The 26,284-nt window shown below is 39.5% G+C and overlaps 1 protein-coding gene across 2 annotated transcripts in view; it reads left to right on the forward strand.

The window, feature by feature from the left end:
- Positions 1-26,284, forward strand: part of MEGF10 (multiple EGF like domains 10) — a 78,342-nt gene that overhangs the window by 6,226 nt on the left and 45,832 nt on the right. For both annotated transcript variants that reach the window (XM_075272294.1, XM_075272293.1), the window contains exons 2-4: positions 19,892-20,022; positions 21,456-21,557; positions 22,965-23,065. In XM_075272294.1, coding sequence (XP_075128395.1) covers positions 19,910-20,022; positions 21,456-21,557; positions 22,965-23,065 — 316 coding nt within the window. In that variant the 5' untranslated portion in view covers positions 19,892-19,909. The remainder of the gene's footprint in view (positions 1-19,891; positions 20,023-21,455; positions 21,558-22,964; positions 23,066-26,284) is intronic.

A 26,284-nucleotide genomic window follows, 5' to 3' on the forward strand; every position in this document is an offset into this window, starting at 1 on the left:
GCCGGGGCCCCACATGGCATAAATGCAAAAAACGTAGTGTTTTACAGTCTCTGCTAGTGAATCCATCTACACATTGTACAAAAATACGCACAGCAGAAATGCTTCGATTTCCAAAATCATTGCGGTTTCCCTATAGGTTTAATTGAAGGAGAAAGTCTGCAAAGGAAAACTCTGCAAACCTTCTGAGGAAACCACTGTGGGAAAAACCACAATGTATTTCCGCCAGGTTTTTCCCCGCAGCGCTTTTTTGCTGCAGCCCGCTTTGTGGGGCTTTAACCTCATTGGGACAATGTGCCCCAGCATAACTCAAATAGGTAAGACACTGAGGTAGGTTATTTGAGATCCTCTTTGTTATTTTGGTCTACTATCTTAGGGGGCGTTCACACTAGCATCGGTGTCCGACAGTTAGTGTCCGATGCTAATGTCCGCGCAAAATATTGCACATTAGCATTTTTCAAGCGGAAACTTTTTCAACCCTACATTTAGCTGTCCACTTGAAAATTTGAACATCTTTGTGACCGGACACTTAAGGACAGGCATGGACTGTAAAGAAAGCACATGATGTCCCATTTAAATCAATGCAAAATGTAACGGACACAGCTAGTGTCCGATGCTAACGTCTGCCCAAGATTTTTCATGGACATTAGCAGCGGACACTAGCTGTCGGACACTGACACTAGTGTGAACCCTGCCTTAGAAACTGTCAGCCTTCTTTTTTGTGTGCAGTACCCTATAAAGAGTTTGAACGTGGGCTGGGTTCTGGTACAGACGCCCTATAAATATAATATATTAAGATAGAACAGTTATATAAGCATATTTCTCACTAAAAGACAAAGAACCTGGTTAATATTCCCTTATGATTATAAAGAGTTGATGAGACTCGCTTATGTGTATATAAATAACAGCAGCATTTTAGATATAGTATGTCTTGAAGATCAGAAGGGGAACATTAATTTTGCATTTATGATATTAACTTTAGTATTCCAGATCATACAAAATGAAATGAACGCTTTTTATAGAGCCACCAAGGAAATAAATTGAGTTCACTATAAACATTCAGATGTGCACAATGATGTTTCTGATCATTGATCACGTAAATGAGTTTTTCAATATGAAACATGATTTGATGCACATAATGATTTTATCTAACATAGCAACACATAAATTGATGATGAGAATGTTAAATAACAGCCACCGGCATCGGGGAATCATATCACAGAACAGTGATCATATATCATTCATATAATAGGGGAATGAATGATTATTCTACACTCAGAAGTGGAAACCTCTAGTACGCACCTGTCACATCTCTTTTTCTTATTCAAACCATTTGGCCAATTGTTGAAATAGGAGGAAAGAGGTAGAATATTTCCTAATACTAAGTCAACCTATACTTATCAGTATTCATTTTTGAGCATATGTTGACTTTTGTATTAGGAATTATTGTAGTAAATCCAATACATAACAGGATCTGTGTGTTTAACTTTGCAGATATAACATGCTATAGTGTGTGTGTCTTGGAGGAAAGCATATTATGGAATTAAAATACATTATTCTCTTGCCACCATGTCACTCTCATCAGGCTCAAAGTGGATGAGATATGGGTGTTTAAGAGAATCCTAAACTTTAACCAATTCTGGACTGAGCCACTTTCCCTGGTTTAACTTAAATTTTTTATTTGTCTTTTTACTTTGTTTTTTTTACATGGTGCCCCCCATAAGGTCATAATAGACCTTTGGGAGGGATCTTAACAATACTTTTTTTTGGGGGGGAGGGGGCTGCTTTCCTCTGTAGTTGGGGCTGATAACTTTATCTTCAGTTGGAGGAAATCAGCCTCCTAACATGAACTGCAGAGCTGATCCTCTAGATCCCACTAGCTCTTATATTTTGTTTTTGTTCCCTGGCAGATCATGTGACCGGATCAAAGGAGAGCTACATCATGGCAGCTCCCATAGCTGTATACACAGCAATCAGGAAGGCAGGGACACACTTTCCAATGAAGATTATGTTTTCCAAGAAATTATTTTCCAATAGTACCAGTGTGCTACCTTATCTCAATTTGGTTAAGTAGTCTACTTTCTCATGAAATCAGTAAAATACAATCACAATAAGCTACTAAAATATTTGAGAAACTGTAACACACAACACAACCACTGGGTGGACAAAAAGAGACAAACATCTGAGAGACTAGTAGTTACAAAATATTTACAATTATGTTGTTTTGAAAAGTTGTTCATCTCCTAACACACATATATGAACATGACCAGCCAAGGGGAGAGGTAACACACTGGAAAAATGGTAGCAGAAGAGTCTCATGATTTACGTAACGCATAATTGTAAAAGAATGTCATTTTTCAAAAGAAATGGAATTTCATAATTGAAAAGTCTATCATGCTTCCTCCATCCGGATCACTTTACCAGTAAATTGGTCTTGATTTCTAAGGAAATTCTCTGCACACAGCTTTGTACATTTAAATCTATGAGAGCATGACATCTAAAAGCAGCCGTGCATGGACACCAATTCAGGGAGCTTAAAGCCGCTTTGTCAGAGGTCACTTTGAGCAAGATACCTGTTAAGTCAGCTCTTCTACTAAATATGAAGGCTGCTAAAATATATAATGTCTCACTGTCGCCGATGTGTAAATTTGAGAACTAGTGTTGTATAGTAATTCTCATCTTGCTAACTTTTTATAGGGATCAGCCACACTAAAAACTAAGGATTTCTACATTATGAGCTATAAAGCATTCAAAGAGACTCATTCTAGATGATCGTATACTAGAAGGTAGTCAGAAATTGAAGCTGCTCTTTTGGCACTTGTTTTGCTATGTAATGTCACTAGGATATACTTGATAGAAATACAATCATGTAAAAATATAGACACTATATATACTGCTTCAAATATAGACACTATATATACTGCTTCCAGTAAATCATGATAGTGTAACTATATAATTGTACAGTGAATATGTCCAATACTCTGATTCCACAAACAAGACTCCATTAGCTAACAAGTGTAATAGCATTTAAGTGACAGTCGGACAATAGAAATATCATTAATGGCTGACTGGTTATATTGCCTATAGTGGCTTGATGCTACTAGAATGCACTCTATAGTATTCTATAGTATATAGGTCAGTGCAGATACATGGTGGCGTCATTTATTTGACTGCTTTCCACTTTTGATTCTCCACTTTTTTTACCGTATACTATGATCATTTCTGTTAATACTATGACATATGATAGCAAGGATATTTTCTCACCAATAAAGAAATTATAATCCCAATGTATTTCTGTAAACAAAATCATCAACCTTTAGAAATATACAGAATACTACATATATGTTAGTGTCCACAGTATTCTCTATCTTGCTGAGCAAGAACTTGGGGTATCCAGATAGTAACATAAAAATTGCCATCCATGCTGCCCTTTCTCACACTGCCATTGGCTAAAGGATATATCAGTAACTATAGGTTATCCCATCAGGATGTGAATAACTCTAAAATTCTGTGGTATGGCATATAAATAGGAACATGACATATAAAAAGGGGAGTGTCCTAATACACGCATTCGTTAATTGTTTATATAGTCAAAGTTTTCAATTAATCGTGATTTTCATTGAGGTCATTATCGCCCAGCTCTGCTTCTAACTTGCATATTAGATTGTGGCCTATGGTTTCTGGCTGGTGTGTTATATGATATAAGCTACAGTGCTGCAATGGTAAACTTTTTATGCTATTAATTGGATGAAGCGGTACATCTGTCAATGGTGGCTGTGTAGCTTAAACTAAGTATATGTTGTGTATGGGCAGATATCAGGGGCCACCTAAATGTTTGTTAGATACCTAATGGGGTTTTGTCTATAAGCATTTATCATGTATATATCCACAGGATAGATGGTAAAGGTATAATCCTTGGGGCTCTCACCCCTGCAACCCACACCAGTAACAAGAATGGGGGTCCATGAGTCCCCAGTGTGTTAGTACACATGTGTAACCACTACTCCATTCACCATGGAGTGGTGGTCTAGCTTGTGAATTACTGCTCCATTTACACAGGGGCTGAAGTGACCACAGTTCTCGTGGACAGGTGGTAAATATTGCTTACACAAAAACCTGTTTCAAGAGTTTCTTTAATTCATTAATACAATCTATTGAATTTGACCTGTCAGTCAGCTGATCGATGCTTTAGAAACTCTGAATGATGAACTGCATGGGAAAGCTGCAGATGCCCCAGCAGGGGAAACGTAGAATTACATGATGACAACTGAAATTAATAGTAAATCTGTAATATAATCATATGTGGGGCTCAGGGCTGTTCGTACTTAGCAACTTTTCTGCTTTAGTCATCGAGGTGGATAGTAGAGTCCTGTCTGACTTTCATATGCTCTAATATTGTATATGGGCAGGAATTGTCTCAATGAAGAAAACCCCTTATCGACTTAGATTACCTGTTATGGATGCATTTCCTCTGATGTTACTTTCTACTTCTGTCATCTTAAAATCCGCTGCATTGAATAAATAAGTTGACTTTTTTCTCACCCTATGTTTATGCACATAAGGATAGGACTATAGCTACATGCAACAGAGCGTATCTGGGCATTTTCTATGGATTAGGACACTGTAACTTTATTTGTTACATATATATTTGTCAGCCGTAACCTTGTCTACTTTCCCACCATTTTCCATGCCTACATTTCCCATGCATACCACCAGGTTCTGGTATTCACTTACATGAATGACATAAAGTACCAGGCATAACTGCTGATGTATTACAGATGGAACTAAAACGCTACATAGAAACAAAGCTTCCCCCACTCTAGAGTAATACAGAGGCAGTATCCAGAAAATTGTGTTAGTAAGTAAGAGTTTTTGCAGGACTGGAGTATGATGAGACACCCTTCAGTTTTCCTTTTCTTCATCATCTCCGATAAACAGCTTGTTACTGAGCTGTGCCAAGCTATGTGCCAGGAGACGTCTCCCCCTCTATTCATGAGATGCAGATGCTTCCTGGGAGATCTCCACGTACAGGAATGTTCATTAGTACAATTATTGTCGCAGTAGATCTTAATTATCCTTAGAATTATATTCTGGTATCTCCTTTAGTAAAATTGTTCAATTATTAATTTTTATTGGAAAATTATATGGCACTTTCATATTGTGTCAATGAAGTATTGATCATTTTTGAGAACTTCTTAGTTAAAGATCATAACATAGATGATAACTTGTGCTAATAGCTGCAATGGGAGCCATATTGGTTGTTTCTTGGTGCTGTCTCAATTGATTTATTATTTTTTATCGGTTAAAAAGTGTTTGTGATGTTCCCAACAATGACCTTAGAGAGACATGATGGTGAAGGGAAAGGTTCCAATGAGGTACAATTCATGGCTTTGAGGACTTGTTGGGAGTTTTGTATAGCTTTAAACTCAGGTCTTACGAGGTGTGGAAATATTCCCCATTGGAACATAGAAATGGTATAAATTCAGGACTTATGAATGATACAGCTGCTGTGGACTTGTGCACCAAGTGAACTTGTAGACTGTAAAGGTACATTATACAGCTATAGCATTGTGGAAGTAAATCATTGGACATGTACACATATAAGAATAAGATCTGTATACTTGTGGGATTTCGGAGCTGTAGGCTTGTGGAACTGTCCAATACAATACCCAGAATCTTGAAGGGGTTTTCCAATAAACATTTATCATCTTTATATACACAGGATAGTTGGTAAATGTTTAATCTTTGGAGCTCTAACCACTGTGACCCAAACCAGTAACAAGAATGGGGGTTCCTGACTCCCTTGTTCGAATGGAGTAGTAGTCCACATGTGGATCCACCACTCCATTTAAATCAATCCCATAGACAGTTATTGTAAAAGTACAATATACGGGTACAGCATTGTGGAGCTGTGAATCCTTGGACCTGCAGATAAGTAAGACTAAAAGTTTGGACCTGTGGGATTCTGAAGCGTTATAGGTTTGTAGAACTGTCCAGGCTTGATCCATGATTACAATTTATCCCCTAATCATATGATAGTTAATAAGTGTCTGAATGGTGGGGGTCTAATTATCTGAATCCTTACTTATCATAAGTGTCATGGATATTTCATGTATGTCACTCCATTCAACTTCATGAGATTGCTGGAGATGGTGATATACTCAGTTTCTTAGGGACACCCTTAAACTAGAATGGAGTACACATATCATGACCACCACTCCATTCAAACAGAGATTATGGGACACTTGTTTTCATAATTAGTTGTGGCCCCTGTAGTCTGATCTCATGATCAAATATCTTCTACTCCATGGATAGGTAATAAAGTGTAATCTTCCATCTAAACCCTTATGGAATAAGATTTATTAAAAAAACATAGCAGTGTATGCTGAGATTTTGAGTTTCAACAATTCTGGAGTAGCATGATCCTATATATAGAATGGGAACTTCATTTTGTGGGAGTTATCCTTTCTAGTAGTTTCAGAATCTTGTGTCCAGAAAGTGACTAAAGTGACCTTAATCTGTAGGGATCATAACACTTACTGTATGTATGTAACCTATAGCCTTGTCGCCAGCAGATAAGCCTATATAGGTTGATCAAAATGTAGGCCAAGAACCTTTTTTCCTGTGTGTGTGTGTATATATATATATATATATATATATATATATATATTTTAGGTATTTGTAGTAATACTCTTGCTGTTGCAACTTTTTATGTATGCTACATATTATAACCCATCACACGGATCAAATCTTACCTATAATTTACATAGGACTGAAAGCAAACAGGCCTCCTTCGGTTATGACTATATGTCTGATATTGATAACTACAAGATATGTATGGCTGTCATGTAAGATTTGACAATTGACAATTTCTAATACCTTATTCAAGAAGCAAGTACACAATAGCCCTTTGCTACTGGTTTAATCCACAGCACATGCAGTTGACCTGTGTAAACCCTTTCAGAAAACAGAAAGTTTGTTGTACGTGTCAGTAACAGTTGCTGCAGTCCAGAAGGGGCAGCTGTTGTGCAGCTTGTTAGGAAATAAAGGGAAATCTGATCGTTTAATCTTTTCTGTTTTTCTCAGACATAGTTTGCAAATGGCAACTGTTTTAGTCGGCTGCGTTCTACATATTAAGTAGATATTCAGACTTTCAAGTAAACACTTCAGTGTGTGACTAATATGACCCTTCTACTGACAGGGAACAAATGTGGTTCAGTTTAATATGAGCAGGATGGTGCCAATTGTAAGTTGTCCTTCTCAGAAAGGTAATACAGTATATAGAGAGAGTTTTTCGTTAACTTTTTAAATTGTGACACAGGTTGAGGCATAGCCATGGAAGGGGCTGACTGTGTATGTGTCCTGGGTGGTGGGTGCCAAGCAGGGTAGGGGAAGCCTGGGCATCTGTGATGGTAGTCAATTTACCCTTGACCAGAGTATATAAACACAAAGCAAGGAAAGTGCAGAGAATTATTAATTTAGGTGATACAATGCCTCCCGAGATCTCTTGGTACAGGGTTAAGGCTGCCCAAGTATCCTAAATTTATTTTTAGTTATGAATGAGGTTACAAAAACTAACATGAATTGTCTGCATGTACATTGTCAGGATACGGAGTCGCCGCGGTCTCCTTGCTGCGTGGCATCTCCCTGGGAGACGTGTTAGGAGTTCTATTGGGTGTGCTTAGGTCATTAAGGGTTAATCTTTTCCTGGCCCTCAGTCTCCATGCCGTTAGCCATCAGGTGTGTTCTCTGCTGCTATTTAAACCCCACCCAGGGATGGATCCTTGCCAGCCATTCACTTTGTGTTTCTTGGTTCCCCTGCTCAGTCTGATTCCCTGTCTGTTTGTATTCGGTCTGTTCCTTGGTTTGTATCCCGGCTTGTATTTTTGACTATCCCTTGTCTTTTGATTCGGTACCTTTATTATTATCTCCTGGCTCGACCTCTTGCTCGTCTGACCTTGCCTTCTCTTCTGTGTCTTGCTGGGACTTGTGGTCCTCCCTGGTTCCATGCTGTTTAGTCTTTTGTTTTGCATTGCATTTACACTGTGCTTTATGTTTAGGTGTGACCCCCGTGACTCCAGTCCCTAGCAAATTCAGGGCCTCCTCTTCCCTTATCCTAGCCACCGGATAGAAGGTTAGGAGCCGTGGTAGGCGCACTTCAATTAGGAAGTGCATTGGTCTGCCTCATCTCAAATATTACAGCATAGTCATAGCCGCAGGGCCTACGACCCCTTTTGTCATTAGTTGCATAGTGTTGCTTTCCCAGCTGTGTCACTTTGCACTGCCTGACCCTGACTCCAATCCTTACATACATAAAACGAATGGTGTCCATACACCTCAATAGCAAGCCAAAAAATTAGTTTGCTCAACAGTTACTCTCGCTGACTTCACTATAGGTTTGTAAACTTGGCTCAGCCGAGTGTGCAAGTGTTCTCAATGGGCAGAACATGGGTGAGCCACTGCCAGACTGTTAATTCATTTGAGTTTTATACGTGTGGGCATCTTAAATGCAACTTAGTTGTTAGCACTAGTGTCTTGTTTTTGAAGCCAACCAGGGCCACATTAACATAGAGTTTGTAGGGTCTTCCCGAGTTTGCATGTTTATCATGTGGTTCACTCACCAAAAACATACTGGTTAACCAGCCTCCTCTTAATCTGCCCTTAGCGTGTCTGTATGTACAAAGGCCAAGCTTGTTTCACCAGTGGGGCTTATAATCGAATACATTTTTCATATAGCTTTGTTCAATATGTTGGCGGTATATTAAAAGCTAATAAATATATACTGCATAAACACATGCTACCTAGAGAACCTGATTAATACAGTAATATAATATACAAGTGCAGCATTCAATTAAGAAATCAATGGAGAATGTGAAACATAGCTGTAATAAAGGAAAGATTTAATGAGTGTTTAATATAATGAGCCAGCCGCCAAGATAAGTAATGGCTGCCTGTTTCATTATTAAATACTCCTGCTACTTCCATGGTTTGCTATCTACCATCTTAATGGGATCTGTATGAGGTCTTCACTGATATCAAATTGCAGTAGTACACAACCAGCCAGTGAAACACTATTAGCTACAATGGTATTATCACTATGTATATATTGACTGCTTCCTTTGTGATGCCTTTTTTCTTGTTTTTTTAATTTTTTTAGTAACATCTAATATCTTCTTCATTGTCTGGTCATCCAATGCATAAAATGTAAGCTGTCAACCACTTTAATTATTCAAAGGTCAATAATATCACTTATAGCATATATACAGCTGATAATGTCAGTCGTGTTTATGACTAATTGACCAGTAATCCTGGGTAACTATCGTCATCCTAATTAACTAGGCTGAATGCCAGCAGTAAGGAACTGACACCAGACACACAATGCTGGTATTAGTTCCTCTCTCAACCGAGGAATATGTGCTGACACACTTTTATTAATACAGTGCTACTATTTAGCAGAGAAGGAGAGCAGAGAGCAGAGAAAGGAAGGAATAGAGATTACAACAACGTAAGTTTTCATATTCATTCCTGATTGGTATGGTACATCTCAATCAAACAGAAAAAGTTTAAGCAGTTCCATGTATAGTCAGCTTCTCCCACTCCTGCGTGGTAACCTTAGGGAGTTGTCTTCTGGCAGCAAGCCAAGCATTTGTTTTTCTTGCACCCACCCTGGATACATCTTATCATATAACATTATACCAGTTTCAAGCATAAGCAAATACCGGTATATCTAGCATTCAGCTTTTAAGGATAACAATGTTTTTCATACATTACATGATTATAACCTTCACACAGGTATCCAAACACAATAAAGTTGGCCAAATCTGCTAATTTTGACGGGTCTGACTATCTGATGTGTAGAGAGGTGTTGTGACTTTTAGGATTGGGCAGTGGAATTTTTAAGCCACAAGCAAAGGTGTCCGGTACTCTCCCCATTCAGGACATGTCACCTTGGCTGAGCCTAGTGTTCATGTGTATGGTGAAGAGATAGTTGTCCATCAACCAGCTATTGAAGCTTTATGACTACTTTTAAAGGGGTGGTCCAGCATTTAGTATTGATGATCTTTTCTTTGGGTGTCATAACTATACATTAGTGGATGATGCTGGAAAAAAATTAATTTGGCTTGGTAGTTAAACTAAAGTAACCTGAAATGGTCCCTACACCATGGATGGAGCCGTCAGCTTCTAGTCCTGTCCAAGTTTAATTCCTCCTCTGGTGGCTTCTGTGAAAAGCTAATAAATAGGGACGGCTGGGTGTCGAACCCTCACTGATCTGGTATTGTTAAACTATCCTGAGAATAGGTTTTCAATATCAAAAAGCTGTACAACTTCTTTAATGAGAAGAAGTGGTGTTTCTCGATACAGAAGCTGCACATGGATTATATTTTTCTTAATAATGTCTTGAATGTAAAATCATTGTGTGGAATCCTTTGTCCTGTTATGCACAAAGATGCAGCTGAACCAGAGGAAAGGCACTTTTGAGTTGAAGAGGCTTTAGATGCATCAGCTGTGATCTGTCATTCTTCAAAGACACCTGCAATCTTTGAATTGCCTAGTTCTGCATTGATTTAGAGGAACCCTTTATATATTTCAAGCCAACTGTGAGTCAGACTTTTAAGAGGTTGTTCATATAAGTTCCAGTTACCAGGATGAAACAGACATGAAGGGAGATCAATGGAGATAAAACAAACATCAGCTTTGTCCCACATAACATGGCAAACTCTAATAACTGCGTGTAAAGCATTTATTTATATCACGTTTCATGGAATTTATGTTAACATTAATATTGTGAAGCAAATCATTTACAGTAATACACCAGTCATACTGCATGTAGCTCAAATTCATCTTATGCATATATAATAGATATGGAAAGAAATTATAAATCTATCTATCTACAGTCCTATGAAAAAGTTTGGGCACCCCTATTAATCTTAATCATTTTTAGTTCTAAATATTTTGGTATTTGCAACAGCCATTTCAGTTTGATATATCTAATAACTGATGGACACAGTAATATTTCAGGATTGAAATGAGGTTTATTGTACTAACAGAAAATGTGCAATATGCATTAAACCAAAATTTGACCGGTGCAAAAGTATGGGCACCTCAACAGAAAAGTGACATTAATATTTAGTAGATCCTCCTTTTGCAAAGATAACAGCCTCTAGTCGCTTCCTGTAGCTTTTAATCAGTTCCTGGATCCTGGATAAAGGTATTTTGGACAAACAATTCAAGTTCAGTTAAGTTAGATGGTCGCCGAGCATGGACAGCCCGCTTCAAATCATCCCACAGATGTTCAATGATATTCAGGTCTGGGGACTGGGATGGCCATTCCAGAACATTGTAATTGTTCCTCTGCATGAATGCCTGAGGATTTGGAACGGTGTTTTGGATCATTGTCTTGCTGAAATATCCATCCCCGGCGTAACTTCAACTTCGTCACTGATTCTTGAACATTATTCTCAAGAATCTGCTGATACTGAGTGGAATCCATGCGACTCTCAACTTTAACAAGATTCCCGATGCCGGCATTGGCCACACAGCCCCAAAGCATGATGGAACCTCCACCAAATTTTACAGTGGGTAGCATGTGTTTTTCTTGGAATGCTGTTTCTTTTTGGACGCCATGCATAACACCTTTTTTTATAACCAAACAACTCAATTTTTGTTTCCAAAATGAAGCTGCCTTGTCCAAATGTGCTTTTTCATACCTCAGGCAACTCTATTTGTGGCGTACGTGCAGAAACGGCTTCTTTCTCATCACTCTCCCATACAGCTTCTATTTGTGCAAAGTGCGCTGTATAGTTGACCGATGCACAGTGACACCATCTGCAGCAAGATGATGCTGCAGCTCTTTGGAGGTGGTCTGTGGATTGTCCTTGACTGTTCTCACCATTCTTCTTCTCTGCCTTTCTGATATTTTTCTTGGCCTGCCACTTCTGGGCTTAACAAGAACTGTCCCTGTGGTCTTCCATTTCCTTACTATGTTCCTCACAGTGGAAACTGACAGGTTAAATCTCTGAGACAACGTTTTGTATCCTTCCCCTGAACAACTATGTTGAACAATCTTTGTTTTCAGATCATTTGAGAGCGGGCTGTCCATGTTCGGCGACCATCAAACTTAACTGAACTTGAATTGTTTTGTAGAAAGAAATGGTCCAAAATACCTTCATCCAGGATCCAGGAACTGATTAAAAGCTACAGGAAGCGACTAGAGGCTGTTATCTTTGCAAAAGGAGGATGTACTAAATATTAATGTCACTTTTCTGTTGAGGTGCCCATATTTTTGCACCGGTCAAATTTTGGTTTAATGCATATTGCGCATTTTCTGTTAGTACAATAAACCTCATTTCAATCCTGAAATATTACTGTGTCCATCAGTTATTAGATATATCAAACTGAAATGGCTGTTGCAAACACCAAAATATTTAGAACTAAAAATGATTAAGATTAATAGGGGTGCCCAAACTTTTTCATAGGACTGTATCTATCTATCTATCTATCTATCTATCTATCTATCTATCTATCTATCTATCTATCCATCAGTCTGTCTTTCTGTACAGTGGTACATTTTCAGCATTAGGATGGCTTCCTCCCTTCCTAGTGTGTAATAGAAGTGAATGCGGTCACACTGTAACATCACAACCAAGATATGACCATCACAAGAAATCCAAATGGATTTGTTGCAGTCATGGAGACTTATTAAGAAAGCACCATAATCCTCTAACCTTTGACCCTGCAATGTGTAACACCCGTAGATTCTATATCACCCTAACCTTACCCTAGAGCTCTAGAACCCTAATATAAAATCTGTACTAGGGTCTTAATGAGTGTTTAATATAATGAGCCATTTTGTACCATTGCTGAATTACAATACAGTATATTATAGAAGTACTCACTCTGTGATTCTTTATAATGAAATTCTATCACTGTACTGGTAGCACTATATTACTATTGTTGTAGTATTTGTCATTAAAGCTGATGGATCCCCCGCCATCTCCAGGGGGAATGGTGTGTCTGTGACTTCTACGCTGAATAGCCATGCCACCATATTTACATGTAATGTTTAGAGATGAGCGAACACTAAAATGTTCGAGGTTCGAAATTCGATTCGAACAGCCGCTCACTGTTCGAGTGTTCGAATGGGTTTCGAACCCCATTATAGTCTATGGGGAACATATACTCGTTAAGGGGGAAACCTAAATCCGTGTCTGGAGGGTCACCAAGTCCACTATGACACCACAGGAAATGATACCAACACCCTGGAATGACACTGGGACAGCAGGGGAAGCATGTCTGGGGGCATAAAAGTCACTTTATTTCATGGAAATCCCTGTCAGTTTGCGATTTTCGCAAGATAACTTTTCCCCATAGAAATGCATTGGCCAGTGCTGATTGGCCAGAGTACGGAACTCGACCAATCAGCGCTGGCTCTGCTGGAGGAGGCGGAGTCTAAGGTCGGACCAGAATGGAGACTGGTATGGAGCGATCTTAGACTCCGCCTCCTCCAGCAGAGCCAGCGCTGATTGGCCAAAGTACGGAATTCGGCCAATCAGCGCTGGCCAATGCATCCCTATGGGAAAAAGTTTATCTCACAAAAATCACAATTACACACCCGATAGAGCCCCAAAAAGTTATTTTTAATAACATTCCCCCCTAAATAAAGGTTATCCCTAGCTATCCCTGCCTGTACAGCTATCCCTGTCTCATAGTCACAAAGTTCACATTCTCATATGACCCAGATTTGAAATCCACTATTCGTCTAAAATGGAGGTCACCTGATTTCGGCAGCCAATGACTTTTTCCAATTTTTTTCAATGCCCCCGGTGTCGTAGTTCCTGTCCCACCTCCCCTGCGCTGTTATTGGTGCAAAAAAGGCGCCAGGGAAGGTGGGAGGGGAATCGAATTTTGGCGCACTTTACCACACGGTGTTCGATTCGATTCGAACATGGCGAACACCCTGATATCCGATCGAACATGTGTTCGATAGAACACTGTTCGCTCATCTCTAGTAATGTTATTAAACATGAAGCTTGTGATTTTCCATGGACTATTCCATGTAACCAGTTGTTTGATATTGAAATGAAATAAGAATGGGAATATGGAAAAAAAAATTTGTTTTGAAATGTGTCCTCAAGATTAAGGCCCCATGTAGGAGGGCAAAACAAAAAAGCACTGCAGGAAAAATCACGGTGGCAAGGCATCGCGTTTTTTCCCACTGCACTTTTCACATAAAGACTGCAGAAGTTTTCTCTGCTGACTTTCTGCTTCCATTATATTTATACCTCTGGTGTTTCCGTAGGTATAACTGACATGGTGCAATTTCCAAAACCACAACGGTTTTGGAAATTGCTGCGTGTCCTATGTGTATATATTTTCACAGTGTGTGGATGGGATTTACACCACGTGGGACCCCAGTCTAAAAAGGTTTTCCAGGATAAATGTATTGATGATTTTCTCTATGGATAAATCCTCAATAACAGATTGACACTCAACACCCGCATTGATTAATTGTTGTCACAGCTGATATACAGAGATTGTACAGGAAGCAGACAGCTCTGTTCTCTGCATAGTGTCCAGACTTGGTACTGCAGATCAGCTCCCATTCATTTGAATGAGGGCTAAGCTGCACTGACTCAGTTCTGCCACTACACAGAGAACAGCGCTGTCTGCTTCCTGCTCTATTCTCTGTATATCAGCTGTGAGAGCAGCTAGTCAGTTGGGGTGCTGACTGTCAGACCCCCACAGATCTTATATTAGTGTCCTATGCTTAGGATAGATCATTAATATTTTAGATCAGAACCCTTTAAGATACTTACTATATATAATACTCAGCATGGTAATCCTATATCCTACAGAAGTTTCATATAGTTTATGATCGGGGTATCACAAGCACATTCAAAGGGTTAATAGCAGTCATTTTTATTTTGGAAAAGTTGTCCAGACCTTTTTGGTAGGGTCAGCTGACTATTGTTTATAAGGGACCTCTAAGGGCTAGTTCACACGTGAGTATAAGGGGAGGTTTTTGACAGCGGATTTCGCGTCCAAAACCTCCCCTTATAATGGTGGTCTATGGAGACCGCCGGGCTTCTGTTTTCCGCTAGCGGCGAGCTGCTGCTAGCGGAGAAAAGAAAGGACATGTCCTTTCTTCAGGCGGAAGCCGCGCTGTCTCAGTCGCGCGGCTTCCGCCCCCCGCAGCTCCCTCCTATGTCGGCTCATTCATTTGAGCCGACAGCAGAGGGTTAAGCCGCGACAGCGATGGTCGCGGCGGGCGGGTTTTGACAAGAGAGAGACGCGGCTCGCCGCGTCTCTCTCTGTGTCAAAACCCGCGCGGGCAGTTCACGTGTGAACTAGCCCTAACATGATGGCAGGTAGTGAGTGAATGAAAGATGTGACATCTTACATATTTCCTCTGGCATTGGCGTGTTTCCCTTTCCCCATTAGCTGAAAGTGCTTGTTTATGGGATAGCTGGGAGAGATAGCTGTCACCCAAACATCCCTTTCATGTAGCTTTAGTATACAATGTAGTTTAGGGGCCTGCACCCAGATCTTTTGTTATTTTGTGGTACATTATAGAGAGCACATGTAGTAAACAAAGTTGTAAGTACAAGTATAAATATCAGAGTACATCAATAGATAAGTGCACACATACATCAAAGTATGGAAGTTGTGTCGGTCCACTTAATCCTATGGTAATAGTATTTGATTCTTCTGGACTATGATAGCCATTTCCAGTAATAGACTGCTCAGGTGCATGTCAGAGTTTGTAGACACAGGAATATTTTTAATGCCAAAGTTTCTTTGTCCATTAATGTCGTGATTGTCTGTGTCAGGTTTTCTCCACCTGCACAGAACATGTGAAAGAATGAGCATTGTCTCCTGTCTTTGATGTTGGCTAACTTTGTGTACCTTGTAAAACCCAGGTGTCTTAGCCCTTCTTAGATCTTAGACTTGTTTGATAACAATGTTTAATGTTTCACAACACTTCCACGTTTTTCTTTGCACTACATGACAGTCCAATATGACTCCAAACACTATTCCCTTTAAACTGTACATTATGGGAATGAGAGTGAAAAAAATCCCATGTCAGGCAGACAGGTGTGTGTTAGGACCGAGACACAAGTTGCAAAAATTTTTGTATGATAATAAATTACCATTAGTCAACTCATGACCGATGGTCCGATCCAGTATGCGACTGGCACTGCAGTATGTGTCTTCACCTTCATTGGGCTTGTAGTATGTTGTTTTAACTCTTTCCTAGATGCTCAGCATAGAGGGATCACTACTTGTAAATAATGATATTAAAGGGGTGTTCCAGTCCTCCCCAATGTTTTTATACTGCTGTCCTACCCACAGGATGCCTCCTTAGTATCCGATGGAGGGACGGATCAGATATAGATCCTCCATTTGACCAAAGCTATAGAGATAGGTGGAGTTTAAAGGAGCTCTGCTTTTATTCAAGTAACAGGTCCTGAGCTGCAGCATGTGAGCACACCATTATTCAATGTGCAGAGCCTGTAGCTCTGGTCCCAATATTTGAAAAGGAATAGAGCTATTTCTGGCTCCATTCTTCCCTGAAGCTCCAGATGCACAAGGCAGCCAGATCAACAAATGGAACTTGGGTCCAGAAATCGTACCCCCACTGATCAGATACTGATGACGTGTCAGAAAAATCCTGGGGGGCTCAGAAAACACCTTTAGGCTGGGGCCCCATGTGGCTATGGCGTTTTACAATCACAGCAAAGAGGATGGGATATTAGTGAATTCCATTCCCACTTTGCAGAAAAATGCCTGCAGTGGACATACTGAGATTTCCAAAACCATTGAGGTTTTGGAAATTGCAGAATGTCAATTATGCCTACGGAAATGGTTTCCTTATAGGTATAGTGGAAGCATTGCTATAGCAGCTGCTGTGACTCGTATCCTGATAGTTATGCCCATGTATCTAATCTATGACCACTCTCTTAGCACAAAAGCATTTTAAGGCTAAGGCCCCAGGAGCCAGAAACGTCGTGCTAAAGTGCTTTGGGAACAAGCACGACGGGAACGCATTGCGGTTCTTCCCGCAGCAACAGAAAGCTCACAGAGCTTTCCTCCACAGATTTTTTGTTACAATTATATCTATGGGAAAGCCGCTGGCGTTTCCGTAGATATAACTGACATGGTGCAATTTCCAATTCTGCACCAGTTTTGAAAATCACAGTGTGTCTGCACTGCGATTTTTACCGCAAAGTGGGCATGGTATTCGCATGAATCCCATCCACTTTGCAAGTACTGTAAAACGCTGCGATTTTTCCCGTGAATCGTGGCGTTTCTGGCCCATGAGGCCCCAGCCTAAAGCTCCATTATGCAAAGACATTTATAAAATGCCAGCAAAAAGAGTTAACAGATGTGAGCGAGCTCTGCAAAGTCTTGAGTCAGCTGCTTTTTCATCCTTTTTAGAAGAACTTTGGAAATTACATTTTGTAACTCCCAGTGCTGGTTCCGGGCGCTGTATTATACCTGGTATTCTTTATATCTTCTATTGAACCCTTTTGGGGTGTCTGATAGATTGCATTATTTAAATCCCTTCAGTCACAGGACAGTAAAACTTAAAGATCTATTTCAAGGACCTTGTGTCTTCAGACAGTTGTTGCTCAGTACTGTATATTTTCGCAGTGTTAACAGGAGGGTTTGTTTGTACAGAACATTGGCTCTGCTGGGAAAGAGTGCAAGCTGCTTTTGGCATTAGAGCGTGGGTGTGAATTTTAGCTGTAGTATAAACCATTGCTTCTGCCAAAACCAGGCTCATGGACAAAGTCAGGGCAAGGTCTCATCAAACTCTACATCTTATACATTACAAGACACTCATTACAGGGTGCTGGAACAAATGCCCTTTTCATTGATACTATCAGTCATTATGTCCTATAGAGAGTCCTTTGTTAGCTTAGAGTGTTCCATACATTGAAGTCAGTCACTACTAAGTGCTACACCAGTTGTTGTGCCAAATAAACCATGGTCCTGTAGAACTCCTATGAAGCATACTGGAAAGTGTTCACTTTGTATCAGTCATTCTGCCTATTTTTGAGCCTGTTGTTCTGATCCTCTGATGGGTAAGAACAATGGACTTTAAAATGGTACTATAAAACTAACCCATGGCAGTAAAACACAGCAATCTATTGTCTAAGACCTCAATTTCAAGAAATTCTGAAAATAATTCCTTCCCAGCAATGCTACTGCAAATACCACAAATCTGATTATAAACCAGCTTCTTAGACCTTGCTTCTGCTTGTGTCTCATAGATTATGCTCCCCTGCTTTGATGGTAACTAAATAAGAAATTATTAGGGGGTGTTATAGCCTCCACTTTATTTCCCACAGTATATCATACATAAATGTGCATGAAATGAAGGCGTATTAAATTATACTGAACAGATGTTTTGTTATATTTTGCTACTGCTGTGAACAAGCTGAAAACAAAGTCTGAGATGTTTCTAATTTGACTTGTTTGTAGTGTAATGGCAGCGTGCGGGATAGTCATCTGTAATTTAACCCAGCGGTAAACATAATAACAGACAACGCAGTCATGAAAAGGCTTTAACGTTCTGTGATTTAGACTTTGTACGTAACACTATTGTTCAGGATGTTGATATGTTGAGTTAATCCCAGCAAGGCTAGGTTCACATCTGTGCTGAGCGCCCGTTCTGGTCCTTCGGAGCCATGCCATGAAGCTGCCACATTTTATACTGATGTTAGAGAGGGTCTGGAACAACTGACTTGTTGCAATGGTGAAATCCAATAAGATGTCAGTACATAACTGAAGGCAAGAGGCCTTTGAGATAAAAATATTGACTGCATATATTTTATGCAGTAATTTACGATGGGTAATTTACAAGGCTTTAAATACATATATAATAGAGCAAGTAAAGCCAACTTTTGTCATTCAGTTACATAAGAAACTTTATGCTTCACTTTACGCTGGCCCCACACCTACCTAGCTCTTGGAGACCAACTATTCCTCCCGACTTCCATATATGCCTACCCCCTTATCTCAAGACATGTATTCTAAATAAGATGTTCACAGCCACTGCAAGAAACCCTGGCAGTGAATTGCCCTCCCTAAGAACAAAATGATTGGGCATGTTGAAATCTGACAGCCCAATCTTTCTGTCCTCCAAAATCTATTATCTAGGGAAAATCATGTCACCTCCAAAACACATTAGCTGCCTTCATACTGATCATGAAACAGATCTTCCTATGTTATCAACTATCAGGTGCAAAAGGTGCTCGAGAGCTTCTATAGTTCTCCTCTATATAACCAACGCATTGAAGTTTTATGGTTTCCTTTAAAAATAATTGACACCATGGCATGGGAATACATGTCAATTGCAGTCTTGCCGGTCATTATGAACATTGATATTGGGGTTTCCCCACAGCTAACAGATGACTGGTAATTGATCCCAGTGTTCGAACCCAACTTGGGCAACCTGCTCCATGGCTCTTCTATTATAGCATGTAGACTGTATTGTATCTTATACTGGAGTTATAATGAAATATTACATTCATACTATAGACTTTGATGGAAAAAATAATAGATGTATTAACAGCAAACCGTCAGGTACTTCCCTTGTAATCCACAAATGTAGCACAGCTGTTCTGGGTCCATTTTGCCTGTGACCTTATTTAATGGGTAGACATTTAAAGATAGTGATCTGTACCATCTGACCGCCACCATGCTGCAGATGTCTACGAGTTGCCATACCTTCTTGTTATTAACAGATGGTAAATCCCTCCGTGACTTGGTCTCTATCCTCACAAGTGACCATTGGTTGACTGTAATGTGATATAGCTTATACATTATCTTCCTTGGTTTGGTACATTTTCTTACATATTACCATGGCCATTATCTCTTTCCACAGGTCGTCTGATGCCAGAAGATGTTTTCGATATCTCACTGCAATGGGCTCTTTGGATTAGTTTTGTACCAATGGTTTGGAATGTCAATTTCTCTCAATCTTGAGGATCCAAACGTGTGTAGCCACTGGGAAAGGTAAGTCTGTATGCAACAGAGGAATGGATTCATTTATGACTGACACCTCAACATAGTCTATATGAATGGCATGAAGGGTTATTTCACAGGTAGAGTAGTTGAGGCTTAGAACAAATATGCAGGAGATATAGTAGGTGAATGTAAGTATGCCTGGGATAAATATATGTCTATTCTAAGATAAAATGGAAATAATATAAGGGCAGACTAGATGGACCATGTGATCTTTTTCTTCTGTGTTTTTCTGCATACTGCTACTACCTGATGGTCCCTGAATAGAAGAATAGCTATGTATGGGGCCTCCTGATGTGGAAACAGGTTTCCTCTTGATAATTCATTTGACAATCACTTATAGTGCTATTATTCTTATTGCTTTGCATTTTTATTCACAGTATGTAATGGTCTCACTCACAATCTATCATTTCACTTACTATTATACAGTAATACAGTAATAATATCTATAATCCATCCATTGAAAATATTTTTCTTTCCATAAATAAAGCGGTAAGACGATTTTGCATTGCATATGATTTACATTCCCAGTAGACAATAAGTCAATTTCCCCAATTTAAATGAATATGGGCTGTTGGCTACTATATATGTATATTGCACTGCCTAGATGTCCACTCTGCTGACATGGAGTAGTATATTTCATCTCTCGACGCTAGACTCTCTGGACTAACAGCAGTGAGTTGTAAACCATACAATAGTGTTCAAAGGTGGACACAGAATTTAAGACACCGAGAAGATTTATAATGGTTTCCCACACTCCATGTGTTTCACCCTTTCCCATGAACTGATTTCTGTGAAAATGTCGGTGGACAAAAGCATATGTGAAGGAGAGGGTCACTTAGGATCTGCTATTTCCCATATTTATAGTCACTCTGTAGTCTCATGATCTAAGAGATCAACTAGTTTCAATAGGAATTCTGAATATAACCAGTTGTGGAGCCCAAACTCGTTTCTACATTTTATAATGATGGAAATCCAATGCTGGAAGTCTTATTTCACCTCTGTATACAATCCGAAACCCCAAAATTGTGATATTCTAACATTTTATGTAAGTTAACAACTTATACTTCTATTTCCTTGAAAGAGGACCCTTCATATCGTACACGCAGGCTAATCTGCAGGTATCATGTTATGAAGCAGAAGGAGCTAAATAGATATAGATATAGTTTTGTAGGAAAACATTCAGTATAACTTGTAGTCCCTGTTCTAGCTATGCAAGAAGATCTCCCAATTTCTAGTTTGGCGTAAAGCGGTGATCAGGAGCAGGATTCATAGCGACAGCCCAGGTCAATTTCATGACGGAAGAGAAAGAAGCGTGGCAATATGGATGCAAATGATTTCCAGAAAATGTTGTTTTCTTTTTTGTTACTGGACTACAAACCAAGGCTGGAAATATAATCGGTTTATTGTTCATTGTTTTGCAGCTATTCTGTAACAGTTCAGGAATCATATGCACATCCATTTGACCAGGTCTATTACACCAGCTGCACAGATATATTGAATTGGTTTAAATGCACAAGACACAGGTAAGATATTCCTTGCCATAACCTCATTCATAAAACCTGGCATATACTGTATATTATTTAGCATTAAATTGTCGTCCATGTACTATAGATGTATTATCAAAACTGCCCTATTCATTACTTTTTCTTGTACACATGGTAAATGCTATGACCACAACATTTGCAATTTGCTGCTGTCCATGTGTCTTACAGAATGTGAGGTCTAATGGAGGGTTATTAATGCTGGGGCCCCATGTGGCGCAAACACTGCAGTTTGCCTAGCGGTTTCCATATAGATATAATTGAAGCAGAAAGTCCACAGAGGAAACCTTTGTGGACTTTCTGTGAAAAACGCTGCAGGCAATACCATGATGGATTTCTACGGGACGCTACGTGGGGTTTAGTCTTAAAGAGGTTTATTGAAAGGCAATATGGACAGTTCGAGTTCCCTGGACAGAAAACCCTTAATTCACTCTCACCCCACCATATCATGATGCTAAAATGAAAACTAAAGGACAGACCTGCTCTAGTGGGGGTGCCCATACACCATCAATATTCCCCATACACATATACTTGGTTAGGGTGAGTTTGTATTTGTTTTTAGTGGAGAGGAAGGAGTAATGCAGCGTTCACACTTGCGCCTTGACCTGTGTGCCGTGATTCTGCCTAAATCCCAGAAAAAACAGAAGAAACATTCATTTCAATGGGTTTTTAAAGCAAACCGCTGGTGTCCGTATGCAGCCTCTCCGCCATAAAACTGTTATTTTTTTTAAACGGACACAAAGTCCTGCATGTCTGACTTTGTGTCCGTGCAAAAAAAACCAAAAAACAGTTTCACGGCGGAGAGGCGGAATCATTGCGGACAGGTCATGGCGCAAGTGTGAACACAGCAAAAGTTGCCACCAGACACCTTTTACGTTACTTTATCTCCAGAAACAGCTAAAGTTTGCCCTGACCTTGCTTTTTCCTAACATTATTTGTGATAAGAGTTGAGAGGCCTCTGTGCATATTAGATAGTTGGCCCAGAAATCAGCAGGTTTAGCCAACTCGTCTCTCATGTGCAAGAGGCATGGGGAAGTAAGAGTGGGGAATGAACACAAGAATGTTGGAAAAAAGATTAAGGACAAAGTAACATCAATATCTCTTGCATGACATGGGTGATGGATCAATCAGTACCAGTTACCGACCTAATTTTTCCACAGGTATTACAAATTCTAGGACCCCAAAGGAGGCAAAATGCGCTGCAAAGTTGTATAGTGCCACCAAAATAATAGTAATTGAGGGGACTCAGAAACTTTAGAGTGTAGTGTTCCAGTTGGACTAAATAGGCTAAAGCCGAAACAATGCATGCATGAAAGAGACTTAATAATATTAAGAAATTGAGAAACTTGGATTTTTCTTGATAACTTATTTGTGCTTTTATTCCTACAGAATAAGTTACCGTACTGCATATAGACGTGGAGAAAAAACTATGTATAGACGCAAATCTCAATGTTGCCCTGGTTTTTATGAAAGCAAAGACATGTGTGTGCGTAAGTATTTTTCAAGAACTGCAATTAATATAAGTTTTGTGAGGAAGCTTTTTTTTTTAACATAAAAGCATAAGACATTCAGAATTGCCTTCACTGATCTTACAAAGTACTATGTAATAGATTGAGTATTTCATACAGTACTTATCACTTATGCCATATACAGATTGCTGAGAGAGCGATGACATTGTGGATTGTGAGGTTTTATTGATGGCATCTGTTTATAAATGTGGTCATTTCTGACCATGAAACATTTTCAGATCATGCCAAGTGGGGATATGGAATGTCCCACTTCCCTTACTGTGGGTTATTAGTAGACACTTCATTTATTTCTCCCAACAATGGTAACCTCTTCTAAATCCAGTGGATGGTATCCAACTATTTGCAAGGGCATGGTCATGTTTCTGACTGACTGCAAATACTGTACAGAATATTATAGTGGTTCCCAAGTGTTGGTGACATTAAACACATCAGATTTACTGTCGTATTGTACAGATATAGCTAAAAAAAAATTAGTCAAATTGGGGTTTTCAAGGACTATTATAGTAATGATCTACTTTTAGAGTAAGCCATCAATATCTGATTGGTGGGGGTCGGACACCTGGCACCCCTGTTAAAGAAGCTGTGGAGGCGGATGAGTCCTGAGGCCTCTCTACTGTACATAAAGCAAAGTGCCGTTCATTGTATAATGGCTGAGTTTGATGTTGTAGATCAATTCCATTTATTTAAATGAAAGAAGCTGTCTCATGAGGATAACACTTGTTAAAGGGAGTTTGTCACAAAAATCCAGCGTATCAACCCAGATAAATAGGTTAGGGTCAACTGAACCAAACTGGTTTCCTCTTGTGACTTGGTGCATCTGTTGCTGAGATATTCTATATTGACAAAAATGGGAAAAAAACATTGTTGTCAATTTTATTCATTTTTATTAATTTAATCGGCCAATTTACTTAATCTCTGCATCTAAATTTGAACAATCTTCCTATCATGTATTGTGGCATTGCTTCGCTATATTTGGAAGCTATATACATACACCATTCACATCCCTTTCAAAGGACCTGCAGTAGAGCGAGTGGCTGACAGGTATGATTGACATCCGTGAGGATGAACACATCATTAGAATCTGTAGCGTACTGATATGGGGAAGTCTCTATTTCCTTTACACTGTGTGTACATGCTCCTATTACATGACACTCGGGCAGTGATTGACATGAGCAGATGTCTAGACAGAGCTGTCCCTGGAGTTTTTACAGAAGTTCTACTAAGTGTGTAAGCATTTAGTTCTCAGGGTAAATACTGTACATATAGAATTTTATAACTTTTAGATATGCATTAAATAATGCATATAGTAGAGCTTAAATGCATTAGTATAGGCTGTAAAAACATGATATACTGTATATTATGACTCATCATATGCAGAAGATATACAAAAATTGAGTTAATACATAGAGAAAAAAAGAGTTAAATGAGTCCATGTCCATCTAAAATACACAATAGTGCAAAAGAACAATGGTACCGCACACTTAATACTGGCAGTTGTGTGGTGCAGACAGGTATGGGCCCTCCGACCCTTAAATCCAGAATTTAAAGAAGCTGTCACACACATTGAAAAGTTGCTTTTCAAAAACGTGAAAGACAATTTATTGACAAAAATAGTTTGGAGTACAAACGTTGTGCCGTTGGACAAAGGACCAATTTACAATAAAGCAATAGCTCAATGATGACATTTCGGTCACGTGGACCTTCATCAAATATGATCTCACAAGGCAGTGCAGGTACAGGGATGTCCGTCACGGCACCCGTGGCACATGGCCACTGTTCAGTCCCGCGTTGCCCTGACAATTGTTCCGGCAGAAGTCCTTGCCGCACATGAGCACTGAGGCAGCCTAAGGAAAGGACCCGGAACGTCACGGTTTCTTTCCTTTGGTAGCCAAGGCTGCTGATTGGCCTCAGCGGTCACATGTGGTAATGACTTCCACCTGAACAAGCCTTGGGATGCAGCGGGACCAGACACCAGTCTGGCACACTGGAGCATCGGGCACAGCTGAGTATGTGTTTTTTTTTTATTATTATTTTTTAACTTCACCAGAATGTTTTTCATATCAAACCCTTTTAAATAAGGATGTAAATGAAATAATTATTGAGCTGGCCATATACTTTGGACAGCTATTCCTCCCAGCCATCTGCCACTGGGGAAGAGTCGACAGTTCCACTATATAAATTTGATGCCTATTTAGTCCCACCTGACATTAATGTTTATGGCCAGCCTTGATCACTTATTATTAAGGTCTTATGCACATAAAAGTATTATTGCTGTGGACTATTTTCTGGTGTTTTTTTTCCAGAATGTTATGTTAGGCTTGTACAGAAGTCAGAGGTGTAAGTTGAAGCTCCTGGGCCTCAGAACAAAACCTGTAACTGGGCCCCCAATAGATATTTCCTGTCTAGAATACTAGTGTCTTCACATTGTAGAAATGTCTTTGGGCCCTTGACCCTGTATCAGGTGCTGCCTTCTCTATAGCTACGTCCATTACAGATGTGATAGTGCAGAACACCATGCAGTCAAGCATGCAGTAACTTGCAGAATACCAATTGGTATAACAGTCATATGCATGACCCCATACTGTGATGGATTGCTTACCAGAGGTCTTTATAAAAAGGAAGACATTTGCATGAATGTTAGATAAGATAAACCACAACACATACCAACACTTGATTTGTTGTGTGGAATGCAAGGACTTGACAGTTTTTTCAGTGTTTGCTGTCATTTATTTATTTTGCTTACCTATAGAGCGCCATCATATTCCACAGCACTTTACAGACATTGTCAATCACTGTCCCCTATAGGGCTCACAATCTTTAGTAGGCAGTACATCAAGTATTGGAGTAACGCGATCTTAAGGTGCTCATACACCTTTAAAAGCTGTCAGCACAATGCAACAGTTATTCGGCCCAACTACCTTATAGACATACACTCTTGGATTGGACAAGTGTGTATGAGTATAGCTTATCTACAAGGAGAACAAATGGGTCCGGTGCTGAAATACCACATACTCAATTTTTTAGATGATCTCGGAGGGGAGTCAAGAGACCCCTATACACATTAGATAGCTTCCCACTCCACTTTTTGCAATGTCTTAATTGATGCCTGGTCTGAATCTACAATGGCAGCGTAAGTAAACAAGATATAAAGTAATAACATACAATCTACATTACAAGCCT

The sequence above is a fragment of the Leptodactylus fuscus genome, chromosome 1 (assembly GCF_031893055.1).
Source record: "Leptodactylus fuscus isolate aLepFus1 chromosome 1, aLepFus1.hap2, whole genome shotgun sequence".
Classification (NCBI taxonomy): domain Eukaryota; kingdom Metazoa; phylum Chordata; class Amphibia; order Anura; family Leptodactylidae; genus Leptodactylus; species Leptodactylus fuscus.